Raw genomic sequence first — 27,824 nt, forward strand, 5'->3', positions numbered from 1 at the left:
GCTGAGAAAGTGTTGTTCTAAGCCACTCATGAGGATGCTAACCTACTGCATGAAAATGCACCATTATCATCATCATCTAAGGTCCCAGGGTAGTATACAACTATAAAAATGCCATATTAAAATCACTTAAAACAATTTCAGTTTGGAAAAAAGAGGTGTAACCCAAGATGTGTGTGTGTGCGTGTGTGTGTGTGTGTGTGAGAGAGAGAGAGAATATGTTTGTATTTGTGGTGTCAAGAAATAGGGTGAAGATATCTGCCTTCAGTATGTGGTGTAAACTCTATAATGAAAGAGCAAAATTCACCTTTTTTGAAAGTGGTTTGTACAAAAAAATACCCTAACCAAGAACAGTCCCATGAACTTCTAAGGAGACTGGAACTACCAAGAGGGGCCCCTCTGCCATTCTTGACACAAGGCAGAGTCTTGTAGAGAAGGACGTAATATAAGATATTAGGAGGCGAATTCACTTAGCATTCTAAATAGTAATACGAGTAGTTTAATTGTGCCCAGAAGCTAATTTGTAAACCACTGAAGGTGATTTGTGAGTTCAAAATTGAACCCTAGTCAGTAATAAGACTGCTGCATTGTGAAGCAGCTGGAATTTCTGAGATATCTACATATTCTTCTAAAGTAGTTATATAGAATTTTCTCCTGTGCCTCAAAGCTTATCATCCATTCAAATGCATATATGACATCCACTTTGTTGTACTATGAGGAAAATGTTGCAGGGGCAACAGGATTATAACAGTCCTCCCTACAAGAAGCACAAATTTCATGGTGGATGCAGCACTGCCCAAAACATTATTAATTATGAATTTAAATTATCTGCATACAAGCATTAAATAAAATGGAGAATCAGTTCTGATATTTTGTGGGATTTTCTCTCCTTCACAGATAGCAGGCATTCTTGTGTGACATACAAAATGCATAATGTGACTTCCACCTCTGGATTTCTACTTCTAGAATTTTCTCAGATCCGAGAACTACAGATACTACACTTCTTTGTGTTCCTAGGACTATACTTGATAACGGCAATTGGGAATCTTTTGATCATCCTTGTAATAGCTCTTGACCATCACCTGCATACACCAATGTACTTCTTCCTCATGAACTTGGCCTTTTCTGATATTGGCTCAGTTTCTGTCATTCAACCCAAATCCATGGTTAATTCAATCATGAATAACAGGCACATTTCTTATGGTGAATGTGTCTCTCAAGTTTTTTTCTTTTTCCTCTTTGGGTGCTCTGATTTTACCCTGTTAACCATAATGGCACATGACAGGTATGTTGCCATCTGTAATCCACTGCAATATGAAGTAATTATGAACAAAGGGGCCTGCATTCAGATGATAACCATTGCATGGATCACTAGTATTCTCTATGCTGTCTTACACACTGCAGGCACATTTTCCATTACATTCTGTTCCAATCGTGTTGATCAATTCTTCTGTGAAGTCCCAAAACTACTAAAATTGTCTTGCTCTAATTTATACCTAGTTGAAGTTGGACTTCTTGCATTTAGCTGGATTTCTGTTTTTGGATGCTTTGTCTTCATCATTGTAACTTATGTGTGGATCTTGACTGCAGTCCTCAAAATGCCTTCTGAACAGGGACGGCATAAGGCCCTCTCCACCTGCCTGCCCCACCTCCTGGTTGTCTCTCTGCTTATGTTCACTGGACTTTTTGCCTACATCGGACCAGCTATTAACAGCTCATCTGGGATAGATCTAGTCTTTACTGTGATATATACAATACTTCCTCCTATGATGAATCCCTTCATCTACAGCATGAGAAACAAAGAGATCCAAACAGCATTGAAGAAGCTATTGAGCCTTAAACACTTTTGTGACACTGTTCCCAGATATATCCAGAAATCCTTGGGATTTCCTTGAATATTCCTGCCCAGGAGCTGAAAGTTTTGAGATCTGCTAAGGAAGTCCCATCATTGGAGACAGATAAAATGTGGGGCCACAGGAGTGGTCCTTCCCTGCGGTGGCGCCCTGGCTTTGGACTTCCCTCCCCTTTGATATTCCGTAGGATAGCAGCAGAAGTGAGGATGCTGCTGCTACCTAGAAATTCATGATTGTAGACTTGGTGGGTAGGGCTTGGTTTCTCTTTTGTATTTATGGATTTGTGGTCTCCTAGTAGTTTTCATCTTCATGCAGCTTCGTCACGCTGGCCACGTGACCTGGAAGTGTCTTCGGACGGCGCTGGCTCCTGGCCTCTTAAGCGAGATGAGCACGCAACCCTAGAGTCGGACACGACTGGCCCATACAGACAGGGGTACCTTTACCTTTACCTTAGTAGTTTTCATGGCTACTACATATTATCTCTTTTAGTTTATATTGATCTTTTAAGAATATATCTTATCTATTTGCTTTGTTTCGCTTTGTTTCTATGCTGAGGTGGTTTCTTTATTATTGATGATATCTCCATGTTGTATCTCCATGAATGGACTCCATGTTGTATCTCCATGAATGGACTCTGTAGGCACTCCAGTCCATTGAGTTGCCATAAAGAGACAGTGATTCATGCTTGCAGAAGGAGGCAGGAGGCTCCCCCTCTTCAGCTGAATGCCACATCATCCTAGTGGTAGGAAAACCATAAGCCAGAATAGGCTCTGGCCCAACCTTTTTATGACTGGCAGGCACCTTCCTGAAAGGTGATGGTAAGGGTCACACCAAATCACCTCCAGGAGGCTCTGCCTGCAGCCATGGGAAGCAGTGGTGGAGGAAGTTGCAAAAGTACAAGGGGGGAGGGAGGAAATAGGTGAGTGACAAGGGGCAGTGGCAGGGTAGTGGTGGTTGTGGGGGCATGATACATACCGGCTCTTATTTTTCTTTAAGACCAAACCAAAAAACCACTTAATACAACAATGCTGTATCTTTTTCTCATGTTATATTGCAGTATTTTAATTAGTAAACAAAATGCAAAAGGCTAAGGTGGTTCAATGATTTTTCTCTGCAAGGGAAAACCAGTGCTCTGTCACAAAAGCCACCTTGTAGATATTTTTGTCATGAATAACAGTCAGCACTCAAGGAACTACCATCAAAAGAGTGTCACCTTGTGCTTATTGCAATCTTTCAAGTGCTATAATAATAATAATAATAATAATAATAATAATAATAATAATAATAAAAGATTCACCACCCTTTTCCATTTTGTGTTTCTTTTAAATTTTGAATTGGAAGATTAGACGGAATCTGAAGATTCATGCTTTTCTCCCACAAAGCACTGTAGAAAACGCAATGCCTAACTTTCTTTTTGAGAGCCAGTATGGATAGGAATGGCTTCAGATTTATGATTATGCCACAGTGACAACACAGCTGATTTTGTATCTCTAAGACTGGGGTTTGTATTGGGAAGCCTTTTGTTTGGTTGAGGGGAGGTTGTGGCCTCACCTGCCCCTCCTCAGTAAAGGTATCCTGTTAGAGGGATCCGGGGTGTGATTTTTGTCTGGAGCCTTCGCATGGGCTAGAGCCATGTCACAGTTCCCTACGGGAACCCCTGGGGGTGTTACTATCTGACTTAAGTTATAGGGCACTCCCTAATGGTGGTTTACCCTTCTGTGGACTCCCTGCAGACAGGCAGGAGTCAAGATATAGTCTGGCTTCACCCAAAGCCTAAGCCAAACCACTCACATCTGTAACCAATAAAGTTGTGGCCTTTTTGAACCCATGAACCATAATATTCTGCATCAGTGTGATTTATTGTTCTCCTGGGAACTTTGTGGCTCGGTTGCCTTGGGAAGCAAGGAACTGCTGAAGTGGTCAAACCAGTCTCTTTGGTAATGGCCCTAGTCAGCTTGCTAAGTATACACTTAAAATGTCTTAAGTGTCAGAAAGGAGAATTATTTTAGGGTTTTTTGGAATATCCCATATTTGTTTTTATAATATTCAGTACTGTCCAGAAATTCTTAATTTTCAGTATTATTAAGGGTCCCTGAATGGATTCCCAGCAAAGTACTTTCACGGTGAAAATGACACAAAGCAAACATAAAACAACAGTAAATTCATTCATTCACTTTACATGAATGATAAAATTTACATAAGTGTCATAAAAGAAATAAAAGAGAACTGTCATTGTGAAGTTCTGTGTTTCAGGTTGTGTCACCACCAAGCCCCTTTGCTGAAGCTTGGTCTTTATGTTGACTCAGCTCCTCAACAGTTCTGTCAAACAGATTAACATTTGGGAATCAAATTATAAAACCCTATGTAACATAGAAACATCATTTACAACAACCAATTGCATCTGCAAAATGCTTTGTTGAGCCAGCCTCTCAATGTTCTATTTTCTCTGGAGGGAACAGCTGTAAAAGGCAATAAGGAACAACTCTTTGCAGGTATAGTACATGTACTTTAAGCCTTAACTGGAACATCAAGGGGGGGGGGATAGAATTAGACATCAACATTCCTATTGCCTTATTGGTGCCAATCATCTATTTAGGATAGTGTGGTAACAAACAAAGAGAAGATAAAGGGGGGGGGGAATCAACACCACTTTCCTGATTAGGTGTACTGGGCTCCTGAGAGAGCATGTCTCAAAGAAGTCAGAGAAAACAGAACTATAAATTCCTTCCCGCAGCAGAAAAACCTCAGTGTTAGTAGATACATACAGAGGATTAATTTTCAAAGGAAGAATTAAGGAAGTTCAAAGGACTGGGTGAACTACGTGCCTTGTCTGCCCATTGAAACATTGTTGAGACAAAATAAAGTTCAATCTACACATACATGCAACATAATACTTCAAAGTCTTCTTCCTGAGCAACTGGAATATCTTTTTTGAAAACTGCTGCATTTGAGCTGATAGGAGACTTCTGCATGGAACCAGTGATGGTTACTTTAACAATGAAAGTGAGTACATCCATTTTCAATCATTTAATGATAAAACTCTATGCTCAAAGTATGTCTCATTAAATTTAGTGGGACTTACTCTCAGCTAAGTGTTCACAGTATTGCAGCCTACATTACTAAAATGTATATATGATCTGTTATGGCAAAAATAAAAGTTTTCTTGAGGACTAATAAATTTATTGTGCAGGGAATTTTCATATATAATACATATTGATCTCTTAAGAAGTCAAAGACCAAAAAAGAAGAAAAAAAACACCCCTATACAAATTTACCCTAACCTTTTGACTTCATGGTTAGTGCACAAACAACCAGACAAAATCGAAGATGCCATTGTAGGTTTGTCGTCACATTCCTGAACAGTCTGTTGGTGCCTGAAATACTTGCACATTTATTACGACTTTTTTGGAACAAAGGTCCACGAAGCATTATCTTGAGTATACATGTGGCTGTGGTTAGCTTTTGTGGTAGGCGATGGAGGGTGTAAACAGTGAATTGCTAAAAGTACAGAGACAGTGAAAAATAGTCAATTAACTAAGTAGCTGGATTGGTAAACCATTTAATACATGTTTAGTTATTAAAAAATATATTGGAACAGTTCAATTTCATGTTATAACACTATACCTCTTGCAATTTAGTAGTTTCATGGTGCAATCTCCTTTTGCAGTTTCTTTTTTCAAGTGCAACCATATTAAGGTAAAAAACACTCTCTCCGAGTCCGGTCCCATGAACTTCTGAGGATGCTGGAACTACCAAGAGGAGCCCCCTTGCCAATCTTATCACAAAGCAGAGTCTGTACGGAAGGAGTCAGTATCAGATATTAGGAAACCAACTCGCTTAGCATTCTAAATAGTAATATGAGTAGTTTAATTGTGCCCAGAAACTAATTTGTAAACCACTGCAGGTGACCTGTGAGTTCAAAATTGAACCCTGTTCAGTACTAACACTACTGCATTTTGACCATCTGAAATTTTGGAGATATCTACCTATTTTTTCTGAAGGATAAGGTAATTGTGCAGATTTCCTCCTGTACCCCAAAGATTATCATCTACTCAAGATGCATTTATGACATCCACTTTGTTGTACTATGAGGAAAATATTGAAGGGGCAATAGGAATATCACAGTCCTCCCTACATGAAGCACACATTTTATGGTGGATGCAGCACTGCCCATAATATTAATAAATATGAATTTAAAATATCTGCATATAAGCATTAAATGAAATGGAGAATCAGTTCTGATATTTTGTGGGATTTTCTCTCCTTCACAGATAGCAGGCATTCTTGTGTGACATACAAAATGCATAATGTGACTTCCACCTCTGGATTTCTACTTCTAGAATTTTCTCAGATCCGAGAACTACAGATACTACACTTCTTTGTGTTCCTAGGACTATACTTGATAACAGTAATTGGGAATCTTTTGATCATCCTTGTAATAGCTCTTGACCATCACCTGCATACACCAATGTACTTCTTCCTCATGAACTTGGCCGTTTCTGATATTGGCTCAGTTTCTGTCATTCAACCCAAATCCATGGTTAATTCAATCATGAATAACAGGCACATTTCTTATGGTGAATGTGTCTCTCAAGTTTTTTTCTTTTTCCTCTTTGGGTGCTCTGATTTTACCCTGTTAACCATAATGGCACATGACAGGTATGTTGCCATCTGTAATCCACTGCAATATGAAGTAATTATGAACAAAGGGGCCTGCATTCAGATGATAACCATTGCATGGATCACTAGTATTCTCTATGCTGTCTTACACACTGCAGGCACATTTTCCATTACGTTCTGTTCCAATCGTGTTGATCAATTCTTCTGTGAAGTCCCGAAACTACTAAAATTATCTTGCTCTGACTTACACCTAGTTGAAGTTGGACTTCTTGTGTTTAGCTGTATTTCTGTTTTTGGATGCTTTGTCTTCATCATTGTAACTTATGTGTATATCATGACTGCAGTCCTTAAAATGCCTTCTGAACAGGGACGGCATAAGGCCCTCTCCACCTGCCTGCCCCACCTCCTCGTTGTCTCTCTGCTTGTGTCCACTGGACTCTTTGCCTACATCAGACCACCTAGCAACAGCTCATCTGGGCTGGATCTTTTCTTTGCTGTGATATATACTATTCTTCCACCTATGCTGAACCCATTCATCTATAGCATGAGAAACAAGGAGATCCAGACTGCATTGTGGAAACAATTGAATCTTAAGCAGTTTCCTGACCCTATTCCCAGGTTCATTCTGAAATGTTTGGGATTTCCTTTTATAGCCCTTCCTAGGAGTTGATATCTACTGGGGTTGCCCTTCTTAGGGAGCAATCCAATATTCAAAAAGCAGGCATGAAAAGTATGCAGCAGAATCTTCTGGTAGACACATTTGTTGTTGCTCTGTACCCCATAGATGTTATTTTGTTGTGTTTTGAACCCTGGACCTTTCCGTATTTTGTTGGCACCCAACTACTATCAGCTAGGACCACTTATCATCCTGTTTTGGATTGAATGGTGATGGAGTCCAACAAAATAGGAAAGGCCATTGGTCCTCACTCACTAGACTACTGGAGTGCTACTTAAATGGCTTGGTTTTGTATTGTCATCTAAAAGCAATGCATGGTATTAAAGTAACAGCATTTATTTTCCCCGTGTTGTTTTTTGTGTTGTTATTGGGTAAATGAAATGGAAAGGTATCAACTCTTTTACCATATGGAGAGGAGTTATAGCTCAATACATCTGGAAGGTTGATCTTTAGTGATTCTTCCTCAATTCCAAGTTCACCCCTTCTTCCTAAATGAGTGATCAAGGTTGACCTTTGTGACTCTAGATTCACCCCTGACAACATTCCAATGTGATGTAGGCTACTGTGTCAATTTCACTAGCAAAGTCCCATGGCAGTTTAGCCAACCTCTGTGCTCAGGGTTTTCCTTTGGAGTTCACTGAGGAAACTACATGAAGCCCAGGATGTTCATCTCTTATGAGAGAAAGAGATTGCTGATTTTAGGTTGATTTAGGCCTGAAGAATGTAACAGATGCTACCTGCCTATATTATATTAAGTTTAGAAAGTAGGAGCTACATTTTATTTTTATTTTACTTTTAAGTTCTGTTTATTTTGCAGATATAGGAAGGGTATCTTCAGGCATCATTTATGTAAACATGCAAAATGGTGTTCTCAATTATATATGCAATATCATTTGCAACAGGTAGCAATGTGCTCTGTTCTGCGGGTCCAAATATAGACTAGGGCGATGGATTGACTGAGCCCTTAAAAGTCCCAGTTGCAGAGATTCCAAAGGAAGATTCACAAAACACCTGAGTGATCAGTTCCAGTGCTTTATCATAAAGTTATATCAAGAGACTTACATACAGCAATGCAATGTAGGATTCCTTGCCGCTACACTTCAGATCGGACACTGAAGCAGCAAGCACCATGGCTTTGTCTATGAGGGGCCAATTGGATATGGGCTGCTCTTTCTCCAAGAACAAAATGGGTTCTATCTTAATAGATCTCTGAAGTAGCAACATACCAACAGTATAGAAGAAAGGTTGAATTTATTGAGCAGAATAGGCCTTTATACACACATTTTAAAAGTGCAGAAACTCACCCAGGATCAAATAAAGAGGCAGACAATAAATTCTTAACACAGAAGACTAAACAGCCAACAACACACACACACAAACCATCCCAAACAAAACATTAACCCAACAGCCAACATCCAATAGCAGACAACCAACTGAACCCCTCCAGCCAGCTGCAGGGAGTCCCAGGGGTATCAGGGGCTATGCAGGACCAGCAATAGCATTGGCTTGCATCAAGTCTCCCTCTTGTCTGGCTCAAACCCTGCAGTTTTTATCAGCTCCAGGCAGTGGCGTAGCTAGCCGCTCATGTGCTGGGGGTGGCACGCACATCCTGCAACTGGGAGTGGGACGAGCCGCCCATGGGGGTGGGGCGCACTGTATGAAGCCTCTCCACCATCACCCCCTCAGCCATAGGGCAGCTGAGGGAGAGGTGGAGGGCAGACACATGTCCCATGCTGCCATTTTAGGCAGCGCAGAGCCTGCAGGCACCCAAGCCACCACGTCAGTCACTGGTGTGGCGCCTAGTGCCAGCCACATTTCGTTACATTTGTTTACTGATCTAAAAAATTTCGTGAGCCCATTTTTTAAAAAACACACTCATATTTGTGTCATTTTGTCACCCCCCTCCCCTCAGTGATGACACCCGCGGCAGTCTGCACCCCCCCCTTCCTCCACCACTGGCTCCAGGCAGATGAGGCTTAATGACTCAACTGCCGCCACCTGGAGTGGTTGATACTATTTTCACCTGGCCTGTGAGTTCATGATCCAGGCCAGTAAACCAGCTAAACCTCAACTGGGCCACCCCCCCCCCAGGAACAGGAGTGCTCCTGAAAGCATGTAAGTTGGTACTGAATCAAGGATTACTAGCACAAGGCCACCTATGCCTCCTCGATTGCGATTCTTCTGCATTTCCACTACAAATACTTATCCAAAAATCAAGCAATGCAAGCTTGCAAAAAGAGTCCAATTAAACACCCTTTGCTTAAAGGCAAGCTTGCAAAAAGAGTCCAATTAAACACCCTTTGCTTAAAGGTCTGTTCCTCACTGCCATTCATCTCTTATATAAGGGAGTCAGTGCCAGGCAATCAGCGTGAGAAGTCTCAACTCTCTCAACCAAAATTAAGACTTCAAAACAACCATATAAGAATATATGATCTCATTCTACAACTTGCATCAGTTAGTCACAGGGTTATCTCGACTACCAAGATGTTGTTTACAGGCATTCCAGGACAACACATCATTTGGTTCTACAGTCAATGGGCCTCTGAGAAATCCTTAGTTTTGTTAGGATAACTTAACTTTAATATGTCCTTCTTAATACAGAAAAGCTCCATGCTGATATAGCACCTGTTCCCATGCTTGAACTCCAAGTCTAAACATGGACATCAGTAAGGAAATTAAAAATGATTGACATTTATTTGGCTCAGCAAGCTTTTCAGATCAGCTGTGCAAGGCTCCTGAGAACATGTCTCCAAGAAAGCAAAGCAAACAAAAATATAAATTCCTTCCCACAACAGAAAAAAACACAGAAAATTGGCAGACACACAGAATACCAAGTTTCAAAGGAGCAATGAAAGTGCTTCAGTGAACAGACAAATGCAAATATTTATTTTATGCAAAAGCAGTTGGGAGAGAAAATTAATCTTCTGTTCATGATACTTTGAGGAATAGTAAGTAAAAGTTTTCTCATCCCCCTTTCTTCTCATCATTCTTATTCCTATTATCTCATTTGTTTGCCCACTCATCCATCTTTATTTCAAAAAACCAATTTCCCCTCCTAGCATTCTCTCACACCCATATCTAAATATGGTAGTGGCTTATATTTGTGGTTAATGCACAATCAAACATATAGTAGTATCTAAGAGACACAATAAGCAGATTTTATTTTCACATTTTCAAGCAAAATCATTATTTTTGTAGCACACATTTATTACAGCATATTCTTTTTTGGGGGGAAGGATTGCAAACAGTGAGGTCAGTGGAATATGAAATGCAGTAAGTACAAATAATGACACTTATATTATCATGGTGGCAATTCACAGAACAGTTGCTGATAAACAAACCTCCTGAATTGTTAAGCAGTTTAAGGCATGCAGGATGTTCAAAGTCCACTGTTCTAATTCAGTCAACAAACCTCTTGCTGGATTGTAGCCCAGTGTTTTCCTGTTATATTCAGCTTTTGAAGCCCATTTATTCTTTAGTGCAGAGACTGGCCAGTTCATCCAATGTAGAATTCAGAAGGGTGTGACCGGCATCTGATGACATATATCACATTGGAAGCAGGGTGAATGAAGCCCTGTTATTCTGGATAATACCATGGCAAACCTTTACACAATGTATACTTCAACCATCCAGTATGTTTGTGTGTGAAGAAATGATGCTTTCAAAGAGCAGGTAATGGACAGTAGCACTTAAAGAAGAAAAATAGTAATGCTGTATAACTAGGGCAGTGAATTATGCTTACGTTATAAATGCAACATGGCAGCTGAGGGATTTTTATTTTATTCTTTAGTCAAAATATGCTTGAAATTCTGTGTTATTGCTTCCAATTGTGACATTCTCTTTGAAAATAGGCTGGCAACACCTAGAGAGCATGATGTTGGGAAATGCTGGTTCACAGCTTTGTCATCTGTTGAAAAAATAGGACCAAGGAGCAAGTCCTGCACATTTTGGATCACATTCCTGATTCTCCTGATAAATCTTTTCCAGTATGGTTCAAATGTTTTGTGTTACACTGGAAGGAAAGAAGTCTATTTTGGGGGTAGGGAGCAGAGGGAGTGGCAGTCAAGAGTGAGGAGAGTATCATGTCAAGAATGCTTTTCTGAGTGATGGCAAGGAGGGCAATTTTCCATTGACAAACACTGGCAGGATTTTCTGCAAGCATTCCCGGACCAGCCATTTTTTCACCAGAGATGCAGATAAAAGAATGTCACTTTTCCAGAGATTGAAGATAGTTGGGGAAGGGTAGGGAAAGAAAACAGCACTACATGTGGATGATAACTATTATATCCTATCATACTAGTGTTGCAAGAGTAGACACAGGAACAGAGTGGACTTCTGCAGTGCCCACACAGTCTGGTCACTTTGTCTACAGTATATCCCTGTGAAGTGGCCTGCTCTGGCTGATGACTGATGATAACATCTTTAGTTTGGGACACTGTCTGCAACAAGTACAGACCTATTCTTAAAGACCTGTGAGAGGGAAGTGTAATTCCAGTGGTTTCAGCTGGGAACTATCAGGGCAAGAAGTGGTGTCTTGTCATTTTCTCTTCTAGGCCTCTCAAGAGGTAGATTATTCCTGGATACATGTCTGGCCTTCATTATCATTTTTTTCCACTTCAATTGATGGACGTTTAACCAGCTCAGGCTGATGGTGGGTTGTTAGTGTTGTTCTAGATCAACTGTGATGATGCTAGCATATCCCATGACATCTCTTGTAATAGATGTCCTCCTGAAAATTTTAAATACCGTAATTGCGTAGAATGTCCTCCTGTACATCCCCTTTCTTGTACAATGAGGAAAATAGTGATGATGCAAAACGATATCACAGTCATTCTCTCTTCAAGGAACACACATTTGCCAATGGATTATAGCATTTCCCATCATATTAATCAGCATGATTTTAATGGCTCTGCAGACAAGTATTAAAATAAATGGAGAATCAGCTGGATAGCTCAGTTGGTTGGAACATATGTGCTGATAACACCAAGGCTGCAGGTTCGAAGTCTGTATGGGACGGATGTATATTCCTGCATTGCAGGGGTGGGCCTAGGTGATCCTCAGGCTTCCTTCCAACTCTACAATTCTATGATTGTATTATTCTAATAGATTTTATTTGCTATACATACAAGTATAAAAATAAATGGAGAATCACTTTTAGTATTCTTATGGGTTTTATTCTCTCTCTCTCTCTTTCTCTTACAGGTAACACACCGTTGTTTTCACATACAGAATGTCTAATCTGACCTCCACTTCTGGATTTCTGCTTCTGGAATTTTCTCAGGTCCGAGAACTGCAGGTCTTACAGTTCTTTCTGTTCCTAGCATTATACTTAATAATCATAATGGGGAATCTTTTGATCATTGTTGTGATAGCTCTTGACCATCGTCTACATATACCAATGTACTTCTTCCTAATGAACTTGGCCATTTCTGATATTGGCACAGTTTCAGTCACTCTACCCAAATCAATGTTTAACTTACTCATAAACAGCAGTCACATTTCCTATTTTGAATGTGTCTCTCAAATTTTCTTCTTTTTAGTCTTTGAATGCTTAGATTTTGCTATTTTAATAATAATGGCACATGACCGGTATGTTGCTATCTGCAATCCACTGCAATATGAACAAATCATGAATGAAGGAGCCTGCGTTCAGATGACAACCATTGCGTGGATTGCCAGTATTCTCTATTCTGCGTTACACACTGCTGGCACATTTTCAATGAACTTCTGCTCCAATCGTGTTGATCAATTCTTCTGTGAAATCCCCAAATTAATGAAATTGTCTTGCTCTGACTTATACCTAGTTGAAGTTGGAATTCTTGTGTTTAGTTATATCATAGCATTGGTATGCTTCATTTTCATTATTAAAACGTACGTGTGGATCTTCACTACAGTCCTCAAAATCCCTTCCAAACAGGGACAGCATAAGGCCCTCTCCACTTGCCTGCCCCACCTCCTTGTTGTCTCTCTGTATGTGTTCTCTGCAACCTTTGTTTATGCAACACCACACAGTAATATCTCACCTGACCTGGATCTAGTCTTTGCTGTGATATATACTATACTTCCTTCTTTACTAAATCCCTTCATCTATAGCTTGAGAAACAAAGAGATCCAGAGTGCATTGCAGAAGCTACTGAGGCTTCTGATCATAGCCTGCATTTTAATCAAGGCTTATATTTTGATCAGATTCCTGTATTCTAAAAATGAGCTTAAATTCACATGTTTCTTTCGAGACAGGAAACCAGCAGGCAAGGTCTTTGTCGCAGGCAAGGTCTTTGTCAGAGGCCCCTTTGGTTTATTGCGGTCATAAAACAGGCTGGGAGCAAAAGGTCACACTGACCATACAAATTATAGAATACAATCAAGGTTGCAAAAACACAATTAATTATTGTGCCTCCCATTAAACTTGAGCCACATCTTCCTAAGGTTAAAAGGGCAAGAGCTAATACAAACAGCAGCTGGCTAGGGAAGAGGTCTCTCTCTCTCTCTCTGAAGCTGCTTTGAAGCTTCAGAGAATTTAGGGAACTTAGAGAACTTAGCTTTTACTAAGTTCCTTTTTACTTAAGACAAGATCTTTGCTTCTAAGAATCGATATATGTTATGTATGAAATATATTGGCTTAAATGTAATTATGCAAAGGATTTAGAAAGTAAGAAATCATAGAATCATAGAATCATAGAAGAAGTTGGAATAGACCACGAAGGCCATTGAGTCCAGACCCCTGCCAAGCAGAAAAACACCATGACCTCCAAAGAAGGAGATCTTTCATTGATAATGTGTGGGAAGGTGAACAAAAAGATCTGTTCAGATAAAATTAGCCACCATCTGTTTTGGAGTGAATAGGGCAATAGGGCAAAAGATGAAATGTTAATTAAGGCGCCTAGTCTAGGGCAAAAGGTTATCTGGTAATTAAGGTGCCTTGTAGAGGTTAATGGCTGTTTGCCAATTATAAATAGAAGGAAATATAGCTCTTTGTCTCCCATAAAAGGTAATAGGAAATGGGTGTATCTTTTATGATTGGTTCTAGCAAACAGCCAATAGGAATTTTAACCAGGCTGATTGGACAGAGGCAGCCAAAGGAGGAGCAAGGGGGCTGAGCTGAGGGAATATAAGTGCTGGCCATAATGGCAGGAGGCAGGCCAGAGCTTGGTAACCATATACCACTGTGCCTCACATTTATTTGTCTGACAAATAAATTATTATTTTAATTTCTCTATTGCTGCGTTGAATATTTCATTCCAGCTAAGCGTTAACCACAAGCAGGGTGCTACACTATTGAATCTTAAACACTTGTATGGCACTGTTCCCAAATTTGTTCTGAAAAGTTGAAATGCTGTAGAGCCCTATCTGGGAGGTGAGATCTCACATGGTGATGATTATTAGTGTCCCATCGCTAGATGATGTACACAGTGTGGGGACATGTGGGTGGGCCTGCTCCATGGTGGCTCCCAAGCTTTGGAATTCCATTTCCCTTGAGATTTCTCAGGCATTCATGCTGTTTCCTTTCTAATCTTAGCTTAAAACAAGGGGTTTTTTTTGGGGGGGTTGCCATTGAATTGATGCTGAGTTGCTTGTTTATGTGTTCTTGATTTTAACTTGTGCTGATTGTATTCTGTTGTAGGTTCCTAGTTTTAAGCTCTGAAATTACTGGATTGGATTGGGATATTTATATTTTAAATACATAAGGCGTAATGTCCTTATTTTCTTAGAATACACCCTTACCAGATTGTTAACCTTACTTGTTTAAAAAGAAGCTGTAGATACACACAGTGGGAACATATGTTGTTCCCTACCCATATTATTTTGGCAATTCTGCTTCTGTCCAGGTCTCCCAACAGTTCCAGCCAGCATGGCTCATGGCTACATTGTTCTATACTCACTTGAAAGTGAGTATAAATTTCCCTGAGCACTTGCTGAGCACTTCTACATTGTTTATACTCACTTGAAAGTGAGTATAAATTTCCCTGAGCACTTGCTGAATTTGGAAATTTATATCATGAAAAATGAAAGTTGCTTTGTGGAAACTAGGGGTTTTTCTTGGTTGTTATTATTTAGAATAAAACTCTTTAAATTTTGACGATATACACACTGTAAACATGAAGACGGGACTTAACATATTTTCATGTGTTGAGACTATGTGGCTCAAGAAATAAAGATTTAATTTACCACAAATATTTGTGAAACAAGGCACAATTCATGTGATATATTTATTCTAAATACAAAGTACCAAGGAACTGAACATTATATTTCTTCATTCATTCCATTACCCCTTGCCAAGATACCTTTTGAACTAATGAAATACCTGTACATCTTTTTTCCCAGACAGAAATAAATAAATGCACAGGCTGGTTATTAGAAATAAGAAGCTTTCCAGCTATCCAAGTTCAATTGTTTGTTTGTGCGTGTTTGTGTATAGATGGACAGATTGATACAGACTAATATTGTTAAAGGATTACAGGATTTGCTTTGAATATGTGCTTCCCCTTTAAGCCCATTATATTTTATCTCTATGATTGGACTCTGTGGGAGAAGGCATTGCAGTGTCTTTTTAAGCACCCTTTTTACATGTCTCAAGAGTCCATTGTGTTGCCATAAAGAGATAGTGATTCATGCTTGCAGAAGGCGACAGTAGACTCCCCCTCTTCAGCTGGATGCCACATGATCCTAGTACAGTGGTACCTCGGGTTACAGAAGCTTCAGGTTACAGACACCGCTAACCCAGAAATAGTACCTTGGGTTAAGAACTTTGCTTCAGGATGAGAACAGAAATCGTGTGGCGGCAGCAGGAGGCCCCATTAGCTAAAGTGGTACCTCAGGTTAAGAACGGAGATCCAGAACGAATTAAGTTCTTAACCCGAGGTATCACTTTGTAGGAAAACCACAGGCCAGAATAGGCTCTGGCACAACATTTTTATGATTGGTAGGCACCTTTCTGAAAGGTGCTTTGGTGATCCTAAGGTTTACGCCAAATCTCCTCCAGCAGGCTGTGCCTTCAGCCATGGGAAGCAGTGGTAGAGGAAGTTGCAAAGGTGCAAGGGGGGGGGGAGCAGGAGGGTGACAAGTGACAGTGGAGGGGGGTTGTGGGGACATGGTGCATACTGGCACCTGTTTTTCTTTTAAAACAATAACAAAAAACCACTGAATATAGCATATGTTTTCTTGTGTTTCGCTGCAGTATATTAATAAGTAAAACAAATGCAAAAGGCCAAGGTGGTGCAATGATTTTTCTCTGCAAGAGCAAACCAGTGCTCTGTCACAAAAGCCACCTTGTAGATATTATTGTCATGTTCCCGAAAAGGAATAACATCAGTCAACACTCAAGGAACTACCATCAAAAGAGTTTCACCTTGTGCTTATTGAAGTCTTCAAGTGCTTGAAGAACATGAACAACAACAGCAGCAGTCACCCTTTTCCATTTTATGCTTCTTTTAAATTTTGAATTGGACAATTAGGCTGAAGTCATGTTGTTCTCCCACAAATCAGTGTAAAAAATGCAATGCCAAACTTTCTTCTTGAGATTTAATATGGATAGGGATGGCTTCAGATTCATGATTACTGCCACAGTGATAAATCTGATTTTGTATCTCTAAGATTGGAATTTGTAGGAGAAGGAACTGCTGAAATGGTCAGACCAATCTATTTGTTAAGGTAATAGCCCTAGCCTGCTTGCTAAGTATCCTTTTTACATGTCTTAAGTATAAAAAGGGAGAGTTGGAATATCATAGCCCATACTAGTTTGTATAATATTCAGTACTTCTGTCCAGAAATTCTTAATTTTCTTTTTATTAAGGGTCTCTAAAGGGTTTTGAAGCAAAAAACTCTTACAGGTGTAAATGACATAAAGCAAACATAAAACAGCAGTAAATTCTTACATACATTCATTTTACATGAATGATAAAATTTACGTAATTGTCGTAAATAAAATAGAGCACTGTCATCCTGAAGTTCTATCACCACCAAACTGTCATGTGACAAAGGTCTTTGAGAGCAGAAGCAGTAAAAGGAAGCAGTAAAGAAAAGCTGCAAAATCACTCTAGCATGCTGAATCTCTGTGACTTATCCAGAGGATAACTCATTCTCTGTATAAATGTTTTGTATCTGTTTGCAGGCAGACTCTGTGGAGCCTCTGAGTCTCTCTGTATATGGAGCCTGACTCAGGAATGGAGCCTGTGCTCAGTGAAGCATGTACTCTGTTTTATGCTCTGAATGTGGTTTAATTTTCTGTTACACTATGCTGTTATTTGCAAACAAGTTTATTTTAAATCAGTAAAGCTTTTATTCTTTTACTGAAGAAGACTCTGCATTATTAATTTAAGCTGTGCATCACAAACCCCTTTGCTGAGGCTTGGCCTTTGTACTGGCTCAGCTCCACAATAGTTCTGTCAAACAGATTATCATTTGGGAACTAAAACTTACAAAGCGTGTTCTCCTTCATAGAGAGCATGTGTTGTGGTGGGGTCTGACAGGCCACCCCTCTGTCGCTGGGCAGATTAGTATGGATGACCATCCACAGTGATTGGGCAGTTGAGTTACTGGGCAAATTTTGGTGTTGCCATTTAGGGGGATGGACCAAAGATGGACCAATCAAGTCACTGACTGGGCTTTTTCGCTGCGTGCATCAGATCACCCGCCCACCCTCCCTAATCTAGGGCTATTGCGTTGACCTTGCTATGCCTATCATGGGGTTGTCTGCATTTGGGGCAGGGGCCTGGTAGGAATTTTGTCCATATGGCTGATTGGCTGGTCCCATTTGGTTTTTGCCTACTGCGTAGCAAATCGTCACAACTTGTAAGGTTGTGGTTAGGCATTGGTTAAAAAATTGGTTGGTGGAGGGGTAAGGATTGGCGGTGCCTGCCCCTCCAATGCTGCTGCTGCAAGGGAATTCCATTAAAGAAATCCAGGGGCTTGCCATTCTTTCGTCCGTACCCCTGAATGGGACTTGGGCCTCGCAGAGGAGAGGTGAGGGTCTGGTGCCCAGCTCCATGGTCCCCCCAATATTGTTTCCCCTTACTGGCTTTTGCTGGAATCCGGAAGTTAGTTCTGTCCTGGGGCAGGGGACAGATAGTCGGCACCAATGCCTAAGCAACCACTCACATTTATGTATTTTAATAAAGTTGTGGTCATAATTATGCCAAAAACCTTAAACAAAAACTATGTGTGAATTGTCAATTATTGGGGGCTTGGGGACCTCGACACACAACCCTTTGTAACATAGAAACATCAGCAACAACCACCAATGGCATCTGCAAAATGCTTTGTTGAGCCAGCCTCTCAACAATGTTCTATTTTCTCTGGAGGTTACAGCTGTAAAAGGCAATATAGAACAACTCTTTGCAGGTACAGTATAGTACTTGCACGTTAAGCCAAAACCGGAACATCAAGGGAACAAAATATAATTAATTATAGACATTAACATTCCTATTGCCATATTGGTGCCAATCATCTATTTAGGTTAGTGTGGAAACAAACAAAGAGAAGGCGAAGGAAAAAAATTCAACATATTTTTCCGATGAGGTGCACTGGGCTCTTGGGAGAATGTCTCCAAGATGTCAAAGAAAATAGAACTACAAATTCCTTCCAACAGCTAATAGACCTCAGTGTTGGTAGAAACACACAGAGGGCTAGGTTTCAAAGAAAAATTAAGAAAGATCAAAGATCAAAGATCTTGTTGAGACAAGATAAAGTTCAACATACACATACATGCAACATAATACTTCAGAGTCTTCCTCCTAAACAACTGGATTCTCTCTTTTGAAAACTGCTGCATTTGAACTGATAAGAGATTTCCACCTGAAACCAGTGGTGCTTATTTCAATAATGTAAGTGAGTACATCCATTTACAACCATTTAATAGTAAAATTCAATGCTCAAAGTATATCTCATAAAATTTAGTGGGACTTAATCCCAGCTAAGTGTTCACAGGATTGCAACCTACATTACTAAAATATACATGTTTTGTTATTAAAATATCAATTGTAAGAATTCAATCCAAAAGTGATAACACTATACCTCTTGATGAATTGCAATTTAGTAGTTTCATGGTGCAATCTCCTTTTGCAGTTTCTTTTTTCAAGTGCAACCATATTAAGCTCAAAAAATACTCTCTCCAAGTTCAGTTGAATGAATTTCTATGGGTGCTGGAACTACTAAGAGGGAATCTTTTCCAATATTAACACAAGACAGAGTCTGTTGGAAAGGAGGCAATCTCAGATAATAGGAGACCAATTCACTTAGCATTCTAATATGTAATATGAGTAGTATAATTGTGCCCAGAAACTAATTTGTAAACCACTGCAGGTGACTTGTGAGTTCAAAATTGAACCCTGTTCAGTACTAACACTACTGCATTTTGAACCAGCTGAAATTTCTGAGATATCTACCTATTTTTCTGAAGGATAGAGTAATTATGCAGATTTACTCCCGTACCCCCAAAGATTCTCATTTACTCAAGATGCATTTATGACATCCACTTTGTTGTACTATGAGGAAAATATTGAAGAGGCAATAGGAATATCACAGTCCTCCCTACACGAAGCACACATTTCATGGTGGATTGCAGCACTCCCCATAACGTTAATAAATATGAATTTAAAATATCTGCATAAAAGCATTAAATGAAATGGAGAATCAGTTCTGATATTTTGTGGGATTTTCTATCCTTCACAGATAGCTGGCAATCTTGTGTGACATAAAAATGGACAATCTGACATCCACATCTGAATTTCTACTTCTAGAATTTTCTCGGAACCGAGAACTACAGATACTACACTTCTTTGTGTTCCTAGGACTATACTTGTTAACGGTAACTGGGAATCTTTTGATCATCTTTTTAATAGCCCTTGACCATCACCTGCATACACCAATGTACTTCTTCCTCATGAACTTGGCCGTTTCTGATATTGGCTCAGTTTCTGTCATTCAACCCAAATCCATGGTTAATTCAATCATGAATAACAGGCACATTTCGTATGCTGCATGTGTCACTCAAGTTTTCTTCTTTTTCCTCTTTGGATGCTCTGATTTTACCCTGTTAACCATAATGGCACATGACAGGTATGTTGCCATCTGTAATCCACTGCAATATGAAGTAATTATGAACAAAGGGGCCTGCATTCAGATGATAACCATTGCATGGATCACCAGTATTCTCTATGCTGTCTTACACACTGCAGGCACATTTTCCATTACCTTCTGTTCCAATCGTGTTGATCAATTCTTCTGTGAAGTCCCAAAGCTACTAAAATTATCTTGCTCTGACTTATACCTAGTTGAAGTTGGACTTCTTGTGTTTAGCTGTATTTCTGTTTTTGGATGCTTTGTCTTCATCATTGTAACTTATGCATGGATCTTGAGTACAGTCCTCAAAATGCCTTCTGAACAGGGATGGCATAAGGCCCTCTCCACCTGCCTGCCCCACCTCATGGTTGTCTCTGTCTTCATTTTCACTGCAGTCTTTGCCTACATCAGACCACCTAGTAATAGCTCATCTGGCCTGGATCTAGTCTTTGCTGTGATATATACTATTCTTGCCCCTATGCTCAACCCATTCATCTATAGCATAAGAAACAAAGAGATCCAGACTGCATTGTGGAAACAATTGAATCTTAAGCAATTTCCTGACACTGTTCCTAGATATATCCAGAAATGCTTGGGATTTCCTTAAACAGTCCTGCCCAGGCGTTGAAAGTGTTGAGATCTGTGAAAGAATTCCCATCACTGGAGACATAAAATGTGGGGCCACAGGGGTGGTCTTCCATGACTGCTAGTAGTTATCATGGTCGCTACACATTATCTCTTTTAATTTATATTGATGTTTTTAAAATATATTCTATCTATTTGCTCTTTAGCTTTGCTTTTATGCTGGGGTGGTTTCTTTATTATTGATGATGTATGCTTGTTTTAAATGATGGTGGTGTATTTTAGGCTTATTGATATACAGCCTGAGATCTCAGCATTAAGCATAGATGTAAATATGTTGCCTCCCATGTTTAACTATGTTTGCTTGCACCATTTTAGCTTTTCAGCACATGTATGTGTAATCTCCCTGCATTCCATGCATGTTTTTCTGGAGTCTTTAAGAAAGAAGGATTGTAGGATTAACTTCCTGTTTTTCTATTAATGTGTGATATTGATGCCTGGTATTAATAGTGTATTTTTCTCAAGAGTTTCACGTGGGAACAGTTGTGCTAATGCCATTACTTTTCAAAACGGCAACAGCAAGTCAATGTACCATACAGGCAAACCCACCTGACCTGAACCCCAGAGAGAATCTATGGGGCATTGCCAAGAGAAAGATGAGGGACATGAGACCGAGCAATGCAGAAGAGCTGAAGGCTGCTATTGAAGCTTCCTGGTCTTCCATAACACCTCAGCAGCACCACAGGCTGATAGCATCCATGTCACGCCGCATTGAGGCAGTAAGTGATGCAAAAGGGGCCCAAACCAAATACTGAGTACATGTGCATGCTTCTACTTCTAAGAGGTCCAATATTGCTCTATTTGCAGTCCTTGTTTTGCTGATTTCATTTAATATTCTAATTTTCTGAGATTGTTAATTTGGGGTTTTCATCAGCTGTACACCATAAACATCACAATTATAACAAATAAAGGCTTGACATATCTCACTTTCCATGTCATGAGTCTATTTCATATATTAGTTTCACCTTTTAAGTTGAATTACTGAAATAAATGAACTTTCCCACAATATTCTAATTTTCCGAGTTTCACCTGTAGGTTGATTGGATAACAGGATATCAGTATTTTAAATGAATAAATAGTAATGCCTTTTCTATATCAGAATACTCCCCCAGTTCACTGTTAACCTTGCTTGCAGAGTCACACAATAAGCGTGAGTCATCACCATCCATATCATTATGATGTATGCCATTATTATTTTTAAAGTGTGCCATATATGTATACCATGGAAAAGTGGAACTTGTCAGCACTCAAGCACTGCCATCAGTAGAGTGGCACCTTGTGTTTACTGAAGTAATAATAATAATAACAATAATTTTATTATTTGTACCCCGCCCATCTGACTGGTTGCCTCAGCCACTCTGGGCAGCTTCCAACATATTAGTATATAAAAACATAATAAAACATTACACAGTCTTTCAAGTCCATTTTGTGCTTTTGCTTGTTAATATTTTATTTATACTTTTAATTTTACAACAAACACAAAACAAGAATTTGAATTATTCCACATCATATTTCGACTCCCCTCCCCCCTATTTCTTGTGGTTTCTTTCATTTATACTGTTTTTACTGCAATTCTAAGTTAACCTTATTTATTGTTTATCCCAGATAGTCAATATATGTTTTCTGTCACTGCACATTTTTACTTTAGTCCTCCTAATGTCTTAATTTGTTTACAATAATTTTGTAAATATTCAATAAACGGTTTTCATTCTACATTAAAAAAAAATATCTTGATTTCTTATTCTAAAATTCCTATAATTCCTAAAAGAAAAGCCTCTGGTTTCTTAATAAAAGTTATTTTAAACATTTTTTTTCAATTCACCATATATCATTTCCCAGTAGACTTTTACCTTATTACAAGTCCACCACATCTGGAAAAAGGTAACTTCTTTACCTTTACATTTCCAACAGGTATTTTATTTAGAGTTACACATTTTTGCTAATCCATTGGGTGTCAAATGCCATCTATACATCATTTTCATATACAGGTAGTTTTTCCTCAAATCATAACTTGCTATAAAACTTAGATCTATATTCCACAACCATTCCCATGCCAACATTTCAATATTATGACCAATATTCATTGCCCGATGTATCATTGAGGATTTCTCTTGTTCATCCACTCTGTGCTTCATTTTAAATAAGGAGATTAGACTGAAACTGGAGATTCATGTTGTACTCCTACAAAGCAATGTAAAAAAATGCAATGCCATGATGTAACTTTCTTCTTCAGATATAAGATAGATGGGAATGGCTTCAGATTCTTGGCACAATCAAACTCATTTGATTTTGTATCTCTAATACTGGAGACTGTAGGAGAAGGAACTGCTAAAGTGGGCAAACCAGTCTCTTTGTTAAGGTAATGACCCCAGCCAGCCTGCTAAGTATCCTTTTTACATGTCTTTTGACCTAGACAAGTTTGTCTAGTCTCCAGTGGAGCTATGAAGACCAAGAGATTTGACTTCCTCTCTGTGCTGAAGCTAAAGTTATGGGTTTGGGGCTCTGTGGGAACCTAATAGAGTAGAAAGATAGATTTGCCCTCACGGTCACATAATGGCCATGGCAGGTGAAGGGAGGGCCACAGGAATGAACACAGAAGACTGGTATTGGGTTGAATTAGGCCAAAACTGATTACAGGAAAGAGTTGGTTTGGCTAAGGCACTGGGCATGTATCCAGCATCAGGCAGACTGCCTTCCACCTGATAGGAATGTGGTGGGGTTGAACTTGTGTTGGACAGTTGCCCCCAACATGGATTGGATGCCACAACCCCACGCAGGCCACCATTGTTGAGAGGTGTATAGGCCCATTGGTCCCCCAGTAGACTCCTGGACAAAGTCACCCCTCCTGTAGGAGAAGGAACTGCAGTCTCTTTTTTAAGCAACCTGAAATATACTCAGAGTCGCAAAGTGATTTCATGATCTTTATTCAGCTCATAGTGGTGAGGAGGAATGAATGAATGTCCCCTCAAAGTATCTGCTTTATATACATTATTTACACAATGGGCTGCACATGATTGGCTCATTCCGGAATTCTACTGTAAGCCAATCAGGTTGTGGATTCACTTCTATCTGGAGCATGATTGGGTGGTTCCTGCCAGCCAATCATACTGCTGTATTGTTCTAGGACCAATCAGACTGCTGCCTTTTGGATCCTATTGTTCTAGGACCAATCAGGCTGCTGCAGTTTGGATCCTATTCAACTCAGTACATAACACCCCTCCCCTCTAAGTCCCAGTCCTGCCCGGGAGGTTGCATTCAATAGTCCTCAAGGTACGCCGGCGGCCTACGTGTGCGTTGCGGCCTGGGGTGTTCCCTGGTCCGGGGTTCAGGTTCTGGCTCGTGTTCCAAGGATGCTGGCTGTGATGGGGCTGTTTGGTCTGGCGCAACCAGCTCGCTCAGTCGTGGTTCTGGTGTCCTTTCGGCCTCATGGGTCCTCTCTGTATTTACTGATTCTGCCTCTCCTGCTTGCCCCTGCTGCTCTATGGGCCCCACTGCCCCACTGTTCCCTTGGGACTCCTCTGACCTGTCCTCCTCCTCCTGGTTTTCTCCCGGGAATTGTCGCCGTATCTGGTCGCAGTGGCGGCGCCAGCATTGCCCCACATCTGTTAGCACCTCGTACGACACGGGGCCAGTGACCCTGGTGACTGTGGCGGGTACCCATGCAGGGCCTGCCCCAAAATTCTTTGCGTACACTGGGTCCTGGGCCTCGAAGGTCCGGGGGTTCCTGCCTTCCCCCACCACTACCTCATCCTGAGCTCTATCGGGGTGAAGGCGGTCCAATCTGATTGCAAGGCGCCGACCCATTAGTAGTTCAGCGGGGCTCCGGCCAGTCGTTGAGCTAGGGGTGCTGTGCTAGAAGGAATGTGGCAAGGCGGTACTCCCAATCCCCTTGCGTCATGCGGCGAAGGGTGTCCTTGGTGGTCCTCACCATGCGTTGTGCTTGGCCATTGGTGGCCGGGTGGAATGGCGCCGAACGGATGTGGCGGATGGCGTTCTGCGCTGTGAAGGTTTGGAATTCTCCTGACGTAAATGCAGTCCCGTTGTCTGAGACGAGAGTGTCAGGGAGCCTGTGGGTTGCAAACAGCCTGCGTAGTACCCGGATGGCTGCGGACGTAGAAGTGGACGGTACCAGTGCAACTTCCAGCCATTTGGTGTAGGAGTCCACCACTATGAAGAATGTTTTCCCCTGAAAGGTGCCAGTGAAGTCCACATGCAGGCATGACCATGGTGCTCGGGCGGACTCCCAGGACTGGACTGGGGCCCTTGGGGGATCTGGGCGGGATTCTTGGCAGGCCTGGCAGTGTTTGACCCAGGCCTCTATCTCTCCGTCGATCCCCGGCCACCACACATAACTCCTGGCAAGGGCCTTCATTCTTACTACCCCTGGGTGTGTCTCGTGTAGGGCTGTGAGGACCCTTTTGCGGAGGGGCTGGGGAACAACGACCCTGCTTCCCCATAACAGGCACCCCTTGTGGGCTGACAGTTCATGTTTGCGGGTTGTGTAGCCGGCAAATTCTGGCCTGGGGCTGCTGCTGGGCCATCCCCTCCACACCTAGTCCAGGACCTGGGAGATGACCCTATCTTTCTTGGAATGGTGTGCAACTTCTTGTGCCTGAATGGGGCGGTCGGGAAGCAGCTCCAGGCTCATAACCTCTTGTGCAGGTGCTGGGTCGGGGCCTGTTTCCGGTAGTGGTAGCCTGCTGAGGGCGTCCGCATGACCCATCGCCTTCCCAGGGCGGTGAATCAGTGCATACTTGTAGCTGGCAAGGAAAATTGACCACCTGAGGACGCAAGGAGACAGCACTTGGGGGTCTGCTTTTCGGGGGCAAACAAGCCAAGTCACCACGGTGAAGGGCCGCCCGTACAAGAAATCGTGGAATTTTTTTTACTCCCTTCACGATTGCCAGACCCTCCTTGTCGATTTGCGAGTAGTTCCGCTTGGTTGCGTTGAGTGTCTGGGAAAAGTATGCCACCGGTACCTCTCTTCCATCCGGGAGTTGGTGTCCCAGGACAGCGCCAATGCCATAGGGCGAGGCGTCGCATGCTAGCACCACCGGCAGCCTCTCATCGAAGTGTGCCAAGACCGAGTTTGAGACAAGCAAGTCTTTGACTGCCTGGAATGCGGCCTCCTGGCGCTGGCCCCACACCCAAGGGGCCCGCTTGTCCAGGAGTCTGTGTAGGGGCTCCGCTACCGCCGCCTTGTGGGGAAGGAAGGAATGGTAAAAGTTCAATAGTCCCAAGAAGGCCTGAAGTTCAGTCTTGTTCTTGGGCGCTGGGGCATCACAAATGGCCCGTACCTTGTCCCCAGTCGGGTGGACCCCTTCTGCGTCCACCATAAATCCCAGAAAGTCCACCTGAGGCACTCCTAGTAGACATTTTTCCCGCTTCACCTTGAGACCCGCCATCTGGAAACGGTGCAGAACGGTGCGGAGGCGGTCCTCAAACTCCTCTGGTGTGGGCCCGGCAATCAACACATCATCGAAGAAGGGGGTGACACCAGGAATCCCTTTAAGGAGAGAGTCCATTAGATTCTGGAATATGCCTGGTGCCACGCTGACACCGAATTGCAGCCGCTTTATCCTGAACGCTCCTCTGTGGGTCACAATCGTTTGTGCCTCTGCTGTGGCCTCATCTACTGGCAGCTGTTGATATGCTTGGGCCAAGTCCAGCTTGCCAAAAATTTTCGACCCAGCCAGGGTGGCAAGGACATGGCTGACCACTGGCACTGGGTATGCATGGGCCGTGAGGGCCTTGTTTATGGTACATTTGTAGTCTGCGCAGATGCGGACTGAACCATTAGGCTTGACGGGTGTGACGATTGGGATTTCCCAGGGGGCATTAGGCACCGGCTCCAGCACTCCTTGCTCCACGAGTCGGTCCAATTCCTCGTCTATACGGGGTTTCAGGGCGAATGGGACCTGGCGGGCCTTGAGCCTGACCGGTCGTACTGCGGGGTCAAGCTGTAGAGCAATGGGGGGGCCCCGTATACTGTCCCAATTTCCCATCAAAAACCCCCGGAAATTCCTTGCATATGGCATCCACGTCCACTTGTAAGCTGGTGTGGTTCACCCCGGTGACAGCTAGCCCCAGTGGTCCAAACCATGCCAATCCCAGTAAGCTAATGTAGGGGCCCTTGACCACAAGCAAGTCCAGTTGCCGCCCTCGGTATTGCACCCTGAAGGTCCCCACCCCCATTGTGGGGACCTTACGTTTCTGGAAGTCCCGGAGGGTGAATGGGGCCGGCCTGAGTTTGGGACCCCCAGTAGGACACAGTTTCCTTAAGGTCCTTGCCGAGATTATGGATAGAGTTGAACCCGTGTCAAGCTCCATGCGGCATGGGGCCCCCTCTATCTGTACCTCTACATAAATTTTCTCTACGTTGGGGTGGGGCAACTGGTATACCTGGAAGTCCGTGAGCTCCGTCGAGTTGCCTTGGTGTGTTGGGCCCCGGGACCTGGGGCTCTTGGATTGGTCATCTGATGCCTGGCGTCGGGTGGGCCGAGCCTGACACACCCGGGCGATGTGTCCCAATTTTCTGCACTGCCTGCACTCTGCGTTGCGGAAATGGCAGGTCCTCCTCTCGTGACTTTCTCCACAGCTTGCGCAGTTCCGTCCTTCTCGTCGAGGCAGCTGTGGTATGTGGGCTGCTTGAGTGCGCTGCTGTACTCGGTGCACCTCCTCCCTGTTGGATCCTGAGTCGTCGGTGAGGTCTTCGTGGTGGACCCTCGGTTGGGATGGCAGGCTCGGCCGTGCCTCTTGCATCGACCTCTCGGCAGCTTCCGTTGCCAGGGCCTCCTCCAGAGAGACCTGGAATGTTAGGTTCTTCTTAGCATAGAGGCGTCGTTGCAGCTTCTCATCCTTCAGGCCACCGACGAGGCGGTCACGAAGCATGTTCTCCAGTTCTGAGAAGTTGCAGAACCGAGCAGCTTGGCAGAGAGAAGTCACAAACCCAGTTATGGTTTCCCCAGGGGCTTGCCGCT

General features: G+C 42.1%; 4 protein-coding genes across 4 annotated transcripts; all 4 read left to right on the top strand.

Moving 5' to 3' along the window:
* Window positions 1-923: 923 nt before the first annotated feature.
* Window positions 924-1,892, top strand: LOC310747414 (olfactory receptor 14A16-like; the record flags this gene model as incomplete). Its single annotated transcript, XM_083581777.1, has 1 exon — window positions 924-1,892. The coding sequence occupies one exon, from the start codon at window positions 924-926 to the stop codon at window positions 1,890-1,892; it is 969 nt and encodes a 322-aa protein (XP_083437903.1).
* A 4,258-nt stretch (window positions 1,893-6,150) lies between these two features.
* Window positions 6,151-7,140, top strand: LOC310747415 (olfactory receptor 14A16-like; the record flags this gene model as incomplete). Its single annotated transcript, XM_083581778.1, has 1 exon — window positions 6,151-7,140. The coding sequence occupies one exon, from the start codon at window positions 6,151-6,153 to the stop codon at window positions 7,138-7,140; it is 990 nt and encodes a 329-aa protein (XP_083437904.1).
* Window positions 7,141-12,376: 5,236 nt separating this feature from the next.
* Window positions 12,377-14,775, top strand: LOC310747416 (olfactory receptor 14A16-like; the record flags this gene model as incomplete). Its single annotated transcript, XM_083581779.1, has 2 exons — window positions 12,377-13,157; window positions 14,768-14,775. The coding sequence occupies 2 exons, from the start codon at window positions 12,377-12,379 to the stop codon at window positions 14,773-14,775; spliced, it is 789 nt and encodes a 262-aa protein (XP_083437905.1).
* A 5,065-nt stretch (window positions 14,776-19,840) lies between these two features.
* LOC310747417 (olfactory receptor 14A16-like) lies at window positions 19,841-20,809 on the top strand (the record flags this gene model as incomplete). The annotated part of the gene is made up of 1 exon (XM_083581780.1): window positions 19,841-20,809. The coding sequence occupies one exon, from the start codon at window positions 19,841-19,843 to the stop codon at window positions 20,807-20,809; it is 969 nt and encodes a 322-aa protein (XP_083437906.1).
* Window positions 20,810-27,824: the final 7,015 nt, after the last annotated feature.

Source organism: Podarcis filfolensis (assembly GCF_964270895.1).
Source record: "Podarcis filfolensis genome assembly, chromosome: 13".
Classification (NCBI taxonomy): Eukaryota; Metazoa; Chordata; class Lepidosauria; order Squamata; family Lacertidae; genus Podarcis; species Podarcis filfolensis.